The sequence below is a fragment of the Gilbertella persicaria genome, assembly GCF_025201335.1.
Source record: "Gilbertella persicaria strain CBS 190.32 chromosome Unknown B0P05scaffold_3, whole genome shotgun sequence".
NCBI classification, from domain to species: domain Eukaryota; kingdom Fungi; phylum Mucoromycota; class Mucoromycetes; order Mucorales; family Choanephoraceae; genus Gilbertella; species Gilbertella persicaria.
This window is the reverse complement of record NW_026251964.1, coordinates 700,958-716,138: the sequence shown is the minus strand read 5'-3', so window position 1 is coordinate 716,138 and position 15,181 is coordinate 700,958. Positions and strand designations below refer to the sequence as shown.

General features: G+C 37.5%; 3 protein-coding genes across 3 annotated transcripts; 2 read left to right on the top strand and 1 right to left on the bottom strand.

Annotated features, from left to right (window-relative positions):
- Positions 1–1,106: 1,106 nt before the first annotated feature.
- On the top strand, positions 1,107–3,267 carry B0P05DRAFT_462076 (P-loop containing nucleoside triphosphate hydrolase protein; the record flags this gene model as incomplete). The annotated part of the gene is made up of 3 exons (XM_051574101.1): positions 1,107–1,500; positions 1,545–2,224; positions 2,275–3,267. The coding sequence occupies 3 exons, from the start codon at positions 1,107–1,109 to the stop codon at positions 3,265–3,267; spliced, it is 2,067 nt and encodes a 688-aa protein (XP_051439206.1).
- Positions 3,268–6,636: 3,369 nt separating this feature from the next.
- On the top strand, positions 6,637–11,405 carry B0P05DRAFT_483993 (ABC-2 type transporter-domain-containing protein). Its single transcript, XM_051575233.1, has 4 exons — positions 6,637–8,436; positions 8,492–8,664; positions 8,710–8,894; positions 8,945–11,405. The coding sequence occupies exons 1-4, from the start codon at positions 6,708–6,710 to the stop codon at positions 11,265–11,267; spliced, it is 4,410 nt and encodes a 1,469-aa protein (XP_051439205.1). The 5' UTR covers positions 6,637–6,707; the 3' UTR covers positions 11,268–11,405.
- A 234-nt stretch (positions 11,406–11,639) lies between these two features.
- Positions 11,640–15,128, bottom strand: B0P05DRAFT_583364 (uncharacterized protein; the record flags this gene model as incomplete). The annotated part of the gene is made up of 6 exons (XM_051582244.1): positions 11,640–11,971; positions 12,017–12,130; positions 12,190–12,768; positions 12,817–12,967; positions 13,342–13,495; positions 13,972–15,128. The coding sequence occupies 6 exons, from the start codon at positions 15,126–15,128 to the stop codon at positions 11,640–11,642; spliced, it is 2,487 nt and encodes an 828-aa protein (XP_051439204.1).
- Between the last annotated feature and the right edge of the window lie 53 nt (positions 15,129–15,181).

Genomic DNA, 15,181 nt, shown 5'->3' with positions numbered 1-15,181 from the left:
AAAATAAAGTGATGAATCACTTGAGTAGCAATCCAGCTTCCTCTGCAGTGGTTCACATTTAAATAATGAAAGCATAAAATGGTGCTGTATGCATTTAAGATTTAATCAGTTCAATATCATAGTCGAGTAACATAACGTTTGGTCATAACAAAGTTTCAAAACTGACTTTCAGGATGACTAATTCAATCAATTGGCATTGTTTTTCTTGGCAAAGAGCTCCGCAATATTAAGGAAAATTGGTTTTGCAAGCTTGAAAGGATAATCATTTTAGGAGTGGCAATTATTCTGCTAAAGAAAGTCATTCAGCTGATTTGTGTAGCGTTACTGGATTATTTCCTTTGTACATCGACACTTGAAGCGTTTCAAGTCGCTCAAAAGGATATAATGTTTTAAAATTCAACTAGTAAAAGTTTCATTGTCTAAAAGTTTCAAGAACTATCTGATTGAATCAAGGATAACAAGATAGACAAACTCATGACTTTGAATTGAAATTTCGATACTGTCTGTTGTATATGATAAAATTGAAAGAATAACTAACCGCTTTGGTCTAACTCTCAAGTCATAGGCTTTAACCTCAGCTATTTCCCCTTTATATATGTTTGCTGCGGCAATTCTTTGACCGCAGCAATGCAGTAAATATAAAACAAAAGAAGAAATAAAGTTTTCTTTATTAGACAAAATGACAATGGCCTCTGAAAAATTCAATCAACAGTTAGAGTATTTTGGCATTAAGTTGGATCAAGATTCAACAGATTATATATGCATTATTTTGAATGAGATGGATTTGACAGATCATCAAGAAGTGCGCGAATCAACTGAAGCATTCCTGATCGACGCCAATATTAATGAAAAAACTAGAAACACGCTCTATAATGCCTTGTTCTCGGATCAATTATTTAAAGCAAATAGAGAGATTCAAGAAACTAAGATTCCAATTCAACTAGACAATCAAAAGGTAACGAAAATACAAATTACATTGAATGAAATCACTAACAAATACACAGGAAGCAAATCAGTCAACTAAATGTCTCAATTCTTCTATGACTACATGCTCCGATTCATCAAAACAGTCAAATTCCACTACAAAGCGTATTGGAAAACGAGCAATGAAAAAACAACAGAATGACCAAGAAAATGGAGACCAAGAGATTGATTTAGTAGCCATCTCTCAACAAAGTCGATTCCATACAGAAACATTAGAGACATTAAGCAAAGACATTGATTTGTCTGGAGTTCAAATCTCAATTAATCAAAAAGATCTATTAGTCGATGCTCATTTGCGACTCAAACCTTGTACTCGTTATGGTTTAGTAGGTCAAAATGGTGTTGGTAAATCAATCTTGATGTATTGTCTAGCAGACAATGTATTGGTTGGCTTGCCTCAAAACTTGGATATTCTTCATGTGTCTCAATTAGAAGATTTTGATGAAGAAACTGTTGTCGTAGACGAAGTACTAAGCGCTGACAAGAAAGCTATGGTCGCAGTTCGTGAATATGAAGGTAAGGAGTTTGATTTTGTATTCTCATACTGAATATCTATACAGCACTTCGAAAAGTCATTGATGACACTACAGTAGTGAATGCTTCAAGTCAAGATTTAAACAAGGTCGTTTTTTCTATTCTTTGTTCTCGAATCAAAGATAAAGTGGAAGAAGCCAATCGCATTGCTATAAAACGATCTGGATTGCGCGGAAGGAATGCACGTATCAAACTTGTCAAAAGAGAACAGGAGTACGGTGAATTTTGTCAAAAAAATCCTCAAGAATACGTTACTGCCGATATTGCCAATTCAGTCATTGCCGAAGTTTTTGAAGACTTTGAATTAATCGATAAAGGAGAACGACAGAACCGAGCAAAGAAACTTCTTAAGGGACTAGGATTTAGTGAAAGTCAATCCATGTCTCCTGTCTCAACATTCTCTGGCGGTTGGCGCATGCGTATTGCTTTGGCTAAAAGTCTGTTTATGCAGCCAGATGTTTTGCTTCTTGACGAACCTACAAATCATTTAGATTTACCTGCTATTTTGTGGCTGCAAGAATACCTGGTAAACGACACAAGTGATATGATTGTTGTAATTGTCTCTCACGATCGTGAATTCTTAAACAATGTTACTGATGAGACCATCATTTTTAAAGACAAGCAACTCAAATATCATGCTGGCAATTATCAAGATTGGGAAAGAAACACAGAAGAACAGCGTATTCGTAAACAAAACTTGTTAGACGTAAGTCTACAGATCCTAGCTAGCTTTTATTCATTCTCCCTTTTTTTTAGAACACTGAGAAAAAGAAAAAGAAGATTTTAGACAGCATTCAACATAACATGCAACAAGCCAAAGCTACAGGCGATGACAAGAGGCACGGAATGGTGAATTCACGTCGCAAAAAACTAGAAAGACTAGGGATGGAAAAGACAGAAGATGGTAAACGGTTTAAATTAAACAATCGAGCAGGCTTTCACCTTACTCTCCGTGAGCAAATTGTTGTTGAAAAAGCTGTCAAGACAGCTGCTATCAAGATACCTGAGCCATCTCCTTTGCGGTATAATGGACCTGTGTTCCGCATGAATGAAGCTTCGTTTCGATATCCAGGTGCGAGTGAAAATACGATTAAAAGCTTTTCTATCAGCATTGAACCTTGCTCTCGAATTGCTTTTATTGGCCCAAATGGATGTGGTAAAACAACATTGCTCAATATGCTCACCGGCAAGATACAACCAACAAAAGGCGAGGTTTATCACCATAATCTATTGCGCATTGGATACTTTTCTCAGCATATTGTTGATCAATTAGACTTGGATCTTACTCCGGTAGAATACATGATGACAAAATATCCTTCTTTGTCCGAACAAGATTGTCGTGCATACTTTGGTACTGTTGGCATGTCTGGCAAACATGTCTTGCAAAAGATCCGTTCACTTAGTGGTGGTCAACGTAACCGAGTGGCATTTGCTCTTATTCTCTACGAGAGACCTCATGTTTTAATATTGGATGAAATTACCAACCATCTTGATATGGGTACAGTGGAAGTATTAGTAGATGCATTAATGAACTTCTCGGGTGCACTTATAGTAGTAAGCCACGATATCTGGTTCCTCAAACAAATCATGGAACCGGAAGTAGATTCGGATTCGGATGAACAAGAAGATGAAGATATAATCCAGAGTGAAATTTACACGATCAAGAAAGGTCAAGTCCAAAAGTGGGAAAAAGGAATTGACGCCTATGTTACTTCTATATTGAATTCTGTCAGAAAAACAAAATTCTAAACGTTAATAAATTATGGATACACAGATTTGGTATCCGTTGTGGCGAGAACACATTTTGTATTACACCAAGATCGTTATAAAAAAGAAATTCTGGCTTACCAAAAAGCGATTTCTTTTCAAGCACACTATGAGGTTCGGAGGATGTGATATTCATGTAGGAGCATATTTTTTTTTTGCGTAACTCTAGAATTCGGAGAAGTTACTCGTGCTTGCCTATCTTTCCTTTACAATACACCAAACGGAAAAATTATTCGCGCATTTCTGAAAAAAAGATGTGCGTACTTTTAAAAAAATAAATCGCACAGAAAAAAAAGAAAATTTAGCGTAGTATTTGAAAAAAAATTAGCATGCTTGTGTATGCGCAAAATGCGTGAGTTTATTAAATAGGTCTGCGTTGAAGGCAATCTTCAAATTTGGCAGCAGAGTATCTACAGAAGCCTTTAAGATCACTGTACAAAATTCTATTGCAAGCATCTGCAATTCTCGAAGTCAATGTCTCCTCTTCCAAAAGCTGTTCCCTCTTGAGTTTGCTTTTGCAAACCGACCAGAATTGCTCAATGGGATTAAGCTCAGGCGAGTAAGGGGGGAGGTACACGCACTTATAGCCTCGGCCCTCAATGAGATTCTGAATATCTTGATGCTTATGAATAGGAGCATTGTCCATGATCAAATAATGGCCACGGAATTCCTCATGACGATCCATGACATCCAAAACACTACTGATGAAATTGAAGTAATGTCCAGTAACTGTACCATTGTTACTGACCACTTTTGCATTCGAACCTCCTGCTGCTTTTCTTTTCTTTGATGAGGGTAATGCTCTTGGTCTTCTTACACTAATGTTAACAACACCAAAAGGCGAGATGGCACCCAAAATGGTAGTAGTTTTTGCTCTTGTTTTGGGCACTTTCACGATCGCACGCTCGCCTTCTTTGGACCAAGAAAAATTTCTCTTAAGGTTGATATGGAAAGCAGCTTCGTCAATGAACACACAGTTGCTAGTGAAGTCCATATCTGTTTTCATCCATCTCTTCACCCACTGATAGCGCTCTTCGATTTTTTCAGAGCTGTTTCTCTCGAAAGCTTGGAAACGAGCCTGCTTGAAGGTAATCTTACACTTATCCTTGACAAACTTGTTGAAACCGCTTTTGCTGATATCGAGTTTGCCAAATTTTTCTGTCAATACGTCAAGCATGTCGTCCAATGTAACGGAATTTGTGTTCTCGTCTGCCCATTCGATCATGAAATCTCTGTGCTCATCAGTTAAAATGGGCGGTCTGCCTACAGGTCTTCCACTGCCTGTAGCCCTTTGGATATACTCCTGAGGATCTTTGTTGTTCTTGGCTACCCAGCCTTGTGCTGTTCGAACATTAATGTTGAGGGCCAAGGCAGCAGCACGAACACTCATCCCTTTTTCTTCGAAAAGAAAAAAAAGCTTTTCTTTTTCAGCATCCTTGTAGTGCTTATATGCTTTTGTTCTCGCAGGTGTTTGCTTCAGCTCTGCAGGTAACTCAGCTTTCTTTTCGATCCCTCTCTCGGGAGGCTTTAAATCTGTGTATCTATCGTAGTCTGTTACGCTTTCGACTGGATACATCTCGTTGTCAATTTCCATTTCAAACTCTACAACTTCGTTTCCTTCAATGTCATGTTGGTTTCCTAACCCGTCTTCAAAAATAATGTTATTCATTTTCGTAATAAAATGTTGAAAAAAAGAGCTGGAAAACTACGCCATTTTTTTTCTGTTGAATATGCTGATTTTTTTTCAAATACTACGCTAAATTTTCTTTTTTTTCTGTGCGATTTATTTTTTTAAAAGTACGCACATCTTTTTTTCAGAAATGCGCGAATAATTTTTCCGTTTGGTGTATACACGTTCTTTACTATGTTTTTTCTTGTACTTTTCTATTTTAAAGTCAACATAAATCAATTTGATAATCGTATATAGTACCTACAAAAATAGACATGTCACCAACTTTTAGTATATCTCGGATCTCTCAACTGTCAAAAAAAAAGCCCAAACTCTTTTCCTTGTTGTTCAATGATGCGTACTAGAAATGAAACTTAGTTTTTGAGAAAAACGTAATCTATTTTTCTGCTACGATAGGGAGAATTAATATCCGGATAACCTTATCGAATCTTTTTCGAAGCAAACTCTGTAATAATGCATGCCATACTGAAACTGTGAGTAGATAGGAGACAAGACCTAGCACAGACATAAAAAAAAGAAAATTTATAGGCTGCATGCTTATACAACAAAGATTTAGGGCCTACCTTCATTCAGACTCATTCATTTCGGAAGAGAAGAATGTAATAAATTATTTGTACATGTGTAACTCAATACTCTATTTCGGATATAAATATGCTATATATATACAAAAAAGATTGATTTGTATGTTTTGTGTGTGATGAATCAAAAACAGAAAAAAAAAGCCTTAAGGCAACCGACGGAATTGTGTAGAGCAGGGTCTGTTTGTTATTAAAAAGTTGATAATAACTGTCATTAGATCAGATAGACACTTTATTTGAATACGACTGTTGGGCGGAGTAATTTTGTCCAACAAACCAGCTCTCTGTTTCTTTTAGTGAAGTATTACATCCAGAACAAATCAGAGCCAGATGATAGTACGCCAAGAAGCTATGCTTTCAAGGAAAGATCATGATAAGGGAAATAATAAACTTATCCTGTCTCAAATCAGAGTTTGTAAATACCAAACAACAAGCTTATAAATAAAGAGTGAGTCTGAAGAATACTTTTACCGCCAAGCTCACCTTATTTTATCCAGGCCGAGACCTATTTTTGGTAAGAAATGATGTTATTGATTGGCAGAATTTTTCAAGCGGAGAGAAGGATGCGAATAAACATGTAAGTCCACTTCCATGTAATTATTGTGTGAGATTGGCATAAAACTTTCTTTTTTAAGCAAGCAGTAAAACGGGATCATGGACTTGATAAACTAGATAAGCTACTCAGTTTCAAGTTTTAAGGCCATTATCTATTGAAACCAAAATATGTTCTTGTTCCAAGCAAAATGGGAGTTTTGATGGTGTAGTATGCCTGGTTTATTGCACTATATAACGATTTCCAAACGATTCGTTTAAATGCCAGAATGGTAATTTTGTGTAACATAGAAATGGTTTTACCGCACAAAAACAGATTTCTTTAGGCGGATCCTCAAACGGCTGGTAGAACTGTTCAGGCTTTGAATATTTTACCCGGAGAGTTCAAGGAACTAGATCAAATATAAAATAGCAAGCCGATTTCTTTGGTTCTTCTTCTTCTTTTATTGATTTATAATCATCCTTTTTCTATATAAACCTTTCTTTTTTTTTCCTTTTTCTTTTTTTTTTTTTTTTTTTTTTTTTTTTTTTGCTTTCTTTTGTTCCTCTTTTTTTATTTGACGTTTTTCACCAACGCAAATCAATAAATTTAATAATCCAACATGGATATTCCATCGTTGCAAGATATGCAACAACCCAAGAACAATCGTGATGAAGAATTCAGACATAGACATAACCACTCTTCCGATGAATCTACCATCGAAGGTGTGCATGGAAAAGAAGAAATCAACTTGAGCGACAATGAAACTACCACCTATCAAAATCAGCAAAATACTACCGCCGGTGGCTTCGGTGAAGCTGACGGTAACGCTGTCAACATTGAAGATGCGATGAGCAACTACGAAGAAATTAGAAGAGAATTAACTCACCAATCTCGTGTATCTCGCCGCAAATCCATTTCTGCTGGTGAAGCTGAAAAGGGCGATGTAAGAGATTTTGATTTGACTGACTTTTTGCGTGACCAAAATGATCAAGGTGAAGCTGCTGGCTTCTATCCTAAGCAGATGGGTGTCATCTGGAAGAATTTGACAGTTCAAGGCCTTGGTGCCGATGCCAAAACGATTCCTACCAATTATACCTGGATGCGTGATTTTGTCAAGTTCTGGAAATGGGGCAAGCATCAAGGTCACGATTTCACTATCCTTAGAGACAATGACGGTTTTGTCAAAGATGGTGAAATGTTGCTTGTTCTTGGTCGTCCTGGTGCTGGTTGTACTACTCTCTTGCGTGTACTTTCTAACATGCGTGCCTCTTATACCAAAATTGAAGGTGATGTCCACTATGGTGGTATCGAAGCCAGAGAATTTGCCAAGTATTTCCGTGGTGAAGTCTGTTACAACGAAGAAGAAGATCTTCACTACCCTACTTTAACTACTAAGCAAACATTGAGCTTCGCCTTGAAGAACAAGACTCCCGGTAAACGTTTGCCTGACGAAACAAAAAAAGAGTTCATCAACAAGATTCTCTACATGCTTGGTAACATGCTTGGTTTAACTAAACAAATGGATACCATGGTCGGTAACGCTTTTGTCCGTGGTCTTTCTGGTGGTGAACGTAAGCGTCTTTCTATTGCTGAACAAATGACAACTCGTAGTTCTATCAACTGTTGGGATTGTTCTACTCGTGGTCTTGATGCCTCTTCTGCTCTTGATTATGTTCGTTCTCTTCGTATCATGACTGATATTATGCACAAGACTACTATCTCTACTCTTTACCAAGCTTCTGATAGTATCTTCCATCTCTTTGACAAGGTCATGGTTCTTGATGAAGGTCGCTGTATCTACTTTGGTCCTACTTCTATCGCCAAATCTTACTTTGAAGATATGGGGTTCTATTGTCCTGATCGTAAATCTACTCCTGATTTCTTGACTGGTCTCTGTAACATGAATGAACGTCAATACCGTGAAGGATACAAGAACTCAGTTCCTATCAATGCTGTCCAATTCGAAAAGGCCTACAAGGAATCTTCTGTCTATGCTGAAATGATGAAAGAACGTGATGCCTATGAAAACAAGATTCAACAAGACCGTCCTGATGAAAAATTCCGTCAAGCCTTTGTTGAAGCTCATCAAAAGCACGCTCCTAAGCGATCACCTTTTGTTGCCACTTACTATCAACAAGTCAAGTCTCTTACTGTTCGTCAATTCCAACTTATCCTCGGTGATAAGGGTGCTCTTATCTCTCGTTATGGTGGTGTCGTTGTTAAGGGTCTTATCATGGCTTCTTGTTTCTTTATGATGCCTACTGATGCTTCTGGTGCTTTCTCTCGTGGTGGTTCTTTCTTATTCTCTCTCTTGTTTAATGCTTTGATTGCTCAATCTGAACTAGCAGGTAAACCATTGAATTTCAAAAGCTATATATAGCTAACGCTTTTATTTTCATTTAGCTTTCATGCAAGGTCGTCGTGTGTTAGAAAAACACAAACACTATGCATTATACCGCCCCTCTGCTTTCTATATTGCTACTGTTGTCGCTGATATTCCCTTGGCTATTATTCAAGTGCTTATTTTTGAAATCTGTGTCTATTTTATGATGGGTTTGATCCTTGAAGCAGGAAGAGTAAGTCATAGAAAAAAAATACAACCAATACTTATGATTTCATAGTTCTTCACATTCATGATCATTCTTGTGGTGACTAACCTTTGTATGAACGGTTTCTTCCGTTTCTGGGGTGCTGTCAGTCCCAACTTCTTTACTGCCTCTCAATTGTCCAGTATTTTGTTGATTGCCTGTTTGATTTACTGTGGTTATCAAATTCCTTACAAGCAAATGCATCCATGGCTTTTCTGGTAAGCTTTTGCATTTTATTTGATCTTGTGTTCTAATATTCATTTTTTAGGATTTATTGGATCAATCCTTTGGCTTACGGTTACAAGGCCTTACTTTCAAATGAAATGAGAAACCTCCATTTCAGCTGTGAAGGTGTTGGTAGTGTTCCTTACGGTCCTTCCTACACGGATCAACAATACAAGACATGTGTCCTTAACGGTGCTAAGCCCGGTGCTGACTATGTTCTTGGTGATGACTACTTGGCTGATGGTTATGGTTACTATGTCTGGCAACGTTGGATCAACTTTGTTGCTGTCATTCTCTTCTTCTTGTTGTTTACTGTTCTTACTGCTCTTGCTATGGAATATGTCGAGCTTCAAAAGGAAGGTTCTATTACCAAGGTCTACAAGGCTGGTAAAGCTCCTAAGGTTATGGACGAATCTCAAGCTCTTGAACAAACTGTCACTGAACAAGAAGAAAAGATGGAAGCTGTCACTGATGGTACCACTTTCTCCTGGCATCACATGAACTACACTGTCCCCGTCAAGGGCGGTACTCGTCAACTCTTGAATGATATTGGTGGTATTGTCCGTCCTGGCCATCTCACTGCCTTGATGGGTTCTTCTGGTGCTGGTAAAACTACACTTTTGGATGTCTTGGCTAAACGTAAGACTATTGGTAAAATCGAAGGTCGTATCTACTTGAACGGTGAAGTCCTTGGTCCTGATTTTGAACGTAGTACTGGTTACTGTGAACAAATGGATGTGCATAACCCTGCTGCTACTGTTCGTGAAGCTCTCAAATTCTCTGCCTATCTTCGTCAACCTGCTGAAGTCCCCAAGGAAGAAAAGGATGCTTATGTTGAACAAATCCTTCGTCTTATGGAAATGGAAAAGATTGCTGATGCTCTTGTTGGTGATCTCGAAGCCGGTGTTGGTATCTCTGTTGAAGAACGTAAGCGTTTGACTATTGCTACTGAATTGGTCGGTAAACCCAAGCTTCTTTTCTTGGATGAACCTACTTCTGGTCTCGATGCTCAATCTTCTTTCAACATTGTCCGTTTCATTCGTAAGCTTGCTGATGCTGGTTGGCCCGTTTTGTGTACCATTCACCAACCTTCTGCTACTTTGTTTGAACACTTTGATCACCTTTGTCTCTTGGTTCGTGGTGGTAAGACTGCCTACTTTGGTGAAATTGGTAAAGATGCCTCTACTATGATCAATTACTTTGAAAAGAATGGTGCAGCCAAGTGCTCTCCCAATGCTAACCCTGCTGAATACATTCTCGAATGTGTCGGTGCTGGTACCAGTGGTAAAGTCACCAAGGACTGGAGTGAAGTTTGGGCTGCTTCTGATGAAGCTAAGGCTCTTGAAGAAGAACTCGAAGAAATTCATCGCTCTATTAACAAGGATCATAAGAACACTAGAAGTGCTTACTCTCTTAATTTCTTCCAACAATTCTGGCTTGTCTACAAGCGTATGAATGTCTCATGGTGGCGTTGCCCTACTTACAACATGGGTCGTCTCTTCAACGTTTGTTTCATTGGTCTCATTTCTGGTTTCTCTTTCTGGAAGTTGGGTAACTCTCCTGCTGACATGCAAAACCGTATGTTCTCTGTCTTTACTACACTTTTGATGTCAAACGCTCTTATCATTCTTGCTCAACCAAGATTCATGCAAGAACGTATGTGGTTCCGTAGAGAATATGCCAGTAAATACTATGGTTGGGCTCCTTTCGCCTTGTCTTGTTTGTTGGTCGAAATTCCTTACTTGATTTGTTTCAGTGTTCTCTTCTTGTTCTGTTTCTACTGGACTGCCGGTCTTCAAAACGAATCTGACCGTGTTGGCTTCTTCTTTATTCACTTTGTTGTGTTCTTGTTCTACTCTGTCTCTCTTGGTTTTACCATTGCCGCTTTCTCAAGCACACCGCCTATGGCAGCTGTGATCAATCCTTTCTTCACATCCATCTTGATTTTGTTTGCTGGTATCATGCAACCTCCAAGTGCCATGCCTCATTTCTGGAGTGCCTGGATGTACTGGGTCGATCCATACCATTATCTGATTGAAGGTCTAGTCGTCAATGCTTTAGACAGTGTTCCTGTTATTTGTGGTGATGGTGACTTTGTTACTATCAATGCACCTCCTGGTCAAACATGTCAAGAATACATGTCTGATTTCTTTGCATCTGGTGGTTTAGGTTATCTTGGTAACCCTAACGGTACTGATGTCTGTAACTATTGTCAATACAATACCGGTGGTGATTTCTACGAGCAAAGAATTGGTTGGTCCTTCTCTAACAGATGGAGAGACTTTGGTATCCTTTGTTTATACACCGTCTTTAACTGTTTCGCTTTCTGCTTCTTTGTATTCTTGTTCAGAAAAGCCAAACGATAAAAAAAAAAAAGAAGGCTTCAAATCTTTTTTATATATACATAGATAATATATCATTTTTCATATTCATATTTGCTTAATTTCACTTTTTTTGTCTAATAATCAATTAGAAAAATAAAATTTCATTTTTTTTTTTTTTTTTACATTAAACTCCTTTAGAATGCAGTTTTATTTATCATACTTTAAAATTCGGAAACTTTTGACGTTCATGCAGAGTAAAAGAATAAACGATGTTTCTTTATTTTGAGCTAAATACAATTCATTATATATATATGTACACATCATCATGAAAAAGAAAATAAAAATAAAGAATAAAGTAGTCATTTTAAACATGACATTTAAATATATATATATCGATGCATAAGGAAACAAGGATCAAAAAGTAGTCAACTTTCCAGAAGATAGTCTACGAGCAGGTGAATTATCATTCGTGTCATTTGAGTTTTGTTGTTGCTGTTGTTGAGGCAATTCTGACATAAAGACATGTTCATCTTTAATTTTAGGTGATATAGGCGAAGTAGGCGTCTTTGGTGATGCAGGTCTAGAGATAGGTGATCTGGGTAACACTGTGTTTTTGGCTGCTTTCTCTGCGGCAGCAGCAGCCTTTTGTAATCGTTTTGCTTCATCCCTTTCTCTCTTCTCTTCTTGTGCTTTTCTCTTTCGTTCAGCCACTTCTTGTTTCTTTGCTTCTGCTTTTGCTTTCATGTCTATGGAAGTATGAGTGAATAGGTATAAACAAAAATAAAACTCACCATCTTGCGCCTTCTTCATGGCATTTGCTTGATCTTGTTCAAATTGAGTAGCAGCATTGAAGTCAAGCATTTGTGTCTTTTGTACACGTTGTAAACCTCTTGGTAAATTAGCAGCTATTCAAACGTGTTAGATACACACATACATATATATATATTTAACTAAAACATCGTACCTGCATTACCAATAGAAGCACGATGAACAGGTCTTTGTCCTCCAGTAGGTTTGTTTTGTTTGATAAATAATCCATTACCACCACCAGGTGAAGGCCTTGCAGGACGCTTTGTGAACAAAGAAGAAGAGCCAGGTGCGGGAGGTTGACCAAGCGCAAAGTTTCTTGGAGGAACAGAACCTTGTCTGCTAATTGGAACACCACCAGGGCTTGGGGGCATGGTGTTACGATGATGAACAGCAGGTGGATAAGGGAAAGGATTTTGACTGTTGCTGGTGGGTGAAGCAGCCATACGTTTAGCCATGCTGCCTAACTCAGCACCCGCTCTTTTTTGAGCAACCACTTGAGCAGCTTGAACTTCGGCTTGTTCTGATCTTTCTTCCATCTCAACCAGTTCCTTAAAACGTGCATGTCTTGCCTCAGAAGAAATGATATCGTTTGGATTGGATGTCAAGTTAAAGTGCTGTGTGCTTGTCAATTTGTAATCTTGATAGGTAGAAGAGACACATGCGGGTGCTTGACGAGCAGCAGGTTGTTTGATCATGTCTTCGAGTGGATGGAAATTGAATCCTTTTTGTTTGACTATTAAATGGTGAGTACTATCGTCAGCAATATCCATATTTATTTTACCTGAAGTACCAATCGATTGGAGTAAACCTCTGAACCCATTTGACCAGACATCCACATTTAAATCAAACTGCTGTTTCAATGGATAATGTTGAAGAATATGAGCAGAAGTCTTGACGAATTCATCAGTATCATTCATAGCAATGTGAGTGATCTAGAAAAAAGGAGAGAAAACAAGGTGTTAGTAAATTTATCAAACAAGGTCAATCTGGTGTGTATGTAGTAAATGAATATACATGCATGAAATTGTCTTTTTATTATTTCATCACATGAATTAATTCAGCCTTTTCTCCCAAAGTGAAATTAATACGATAGAAAAATAATAATAATATATTCGTGTAATTACAGTATGATTAAATTTTCCTTTTTCTTTTCTTTGTTCTTTATTGAGAGAAAAAGAAAATTTAAGCTTTAATTATCAAATTGTCAAATATAAAAAAAAAGAAAAAACACACAACGTCATTTAGGTATTTTTTTTTTTTTGCATGTATATCATCATTTACAACACAACTTTATATAATACATTACCTTTGTTAATTCATCTCCAAGAGCAAGTAAGTCTGTTCTTCTCATACAAATAATACCCAATAAGATAGCTTGTTTTACTCGGCTATCGAATTGGTTAAAATTATGCACAAGCGTAGCCATCACGTCGTCTGTGAGACCTTTTGCAACAGCGGCACTATTCCAAGTAATGGAATTCACCTCTGCAGAGAGCCAGGACCTGACACCTTCTAGCGTATTGCGTTCATATGCCATTTCAAAAGAAAAAAAAAAAGAAATAAATAGATAGAATGAAGAGAGAAAAAATAATTTGAAATATTTTTTTTCATTGCCTTTTTATACTAAAAAAAAATCATTTTTTTTTTTCACAAAATGAAACAAGTCACATCATGGTGGCGCCCCCTTATTTGCACACCTCAGGCACACGGAGGTTTAAAGTCTCCTGGATTGCAACATCACTATTCTATAAAGGAACAAAACCCTTTAATAAAACAAACTTGATCTTGCCTATCAAAACAATCAAAGCCTTTCATCCTTGCCTCTTCGTAGGAGTAAATAAATTGCCTATAGTCTTGCCACTTTTGCAAATCAAAAGTTATTGTTTCACAATCGTTTAAGTAAGCTTCCCTTATCCTGTGTGTTTCTTTTTCTAACTGGGTGTAGGGCTCTGTCACTAAGGCTAAGTTATGGATCATGATATTCTTTAACAGAGGGCTAGAACGCAACAAAATAGGTATAAAATCAAGCGTCACAAGTAGCCGTGTCGTAGCAATATGAAGTAATTGGAGTTTGGGAAATTGTGTAGCAAACAAAGTCCATGCTGAACTGGGTGCATGACATGGTAGCTTTGTATATTCACCACTTTCTGGATAGCATTGATTGAATTTAAGGGAGAGTGTTGAGAGATGAACAAGTCTGGAAAGTGTTTCAATAGCGCGTTGAACATAAACAGGTATGAGTTCGTATAACATGATAGTGAGTTTTTCCATGTAGGGTGCATGATCTACCAAGACACACAAAAGAGAGATAGACATAGAGTCTGTCGTTAGAGCAAGTTGGACAAGACGAGATGATTGAAATAAAGACTGGACTAAACTTTGGGGGATTGATGTGGGTTGATAAGGAAATAGGCTTTGTTGATCTGGTTCAACCAAGACTTGTTCCAAAAAGACACTCTCTAGTGAAGCACTGTAGAATTCGGCTAGTTTATCAAAGGTCGTTTGTTTGATAGTACAGTGTACAAGTGTGAGTGAGATCAAAGGAGGTTGAAAAGTAATAAGTGATGAAAAATCGTCAAAAGTATCACAACAATGACTTAGATAAAGCTCACCGAGATGAGGGCAATGCTCTACAAAATAACGCAACCCATAATGTTCAGTACGAGTCATGGGATGGAAATCGATGCGTAGTGCTTTTAAGTTGGACACCAATTGAGCCATAATCATCGAATTATGTAAATCAAAATAAGGGCTGTTGGTCAAGTCACGGTAAAGTGAGCGTACATAGTCTCCCAAATAACTGTATTGAAACTGTGCTTTTTTAGATAAAATATCTGTGGCTACATGTACATTATCATTGTCTGTCTTTTGGTCGTCTTGTGCAGGTAAAATAAACTCCTTATGTTTCCATAAAAAGGGTAGACATAAGAGATAAAGACGACGGCAACAGAGTGCAATTGATTTGAGATCATAATAGCTATGTTCTGGATAAGACCAACATTCATATGCTTGTCGTTCTGGAATGGTTGAAGAAAGATTGATAATCCTTTGAATAATTTCACTAGGCAAGTCTAACAGAGAGATGTGTTTCATAAAGAAGAAAGAAAGAAACAAATAAACCAGAAAAATGCAAGGATTTTTTCTTT

What these genes read in the sequence shown, in the direction of transcription:
- B0P05DRAFT_483993 (XM_051575233.1), top strand. Translation starts at nt 6,708, where the DNA reads ATGGATATTCCATCGTTGCAAGATATGCAACAACCCAAGAACAATCGT. An exon ending in TGCTCAATCTGAACTAGCAG is followed by an intron (nt 8,437 to 8,491) that starts GTAAACCATTGA and finishes ATTTTCATTTAG; the next exon opens with CTTTCATGCAAGGTCGTCGT. An exon ending in TGATCCTTGAAGCAGGAAGA is followed by an intron (nt 8,665 to 8,709) that starts GTAAGTCATAGA and finishes ATGATTTCATAG; the next exon opens with TTCTTCACATTCATGATCAT.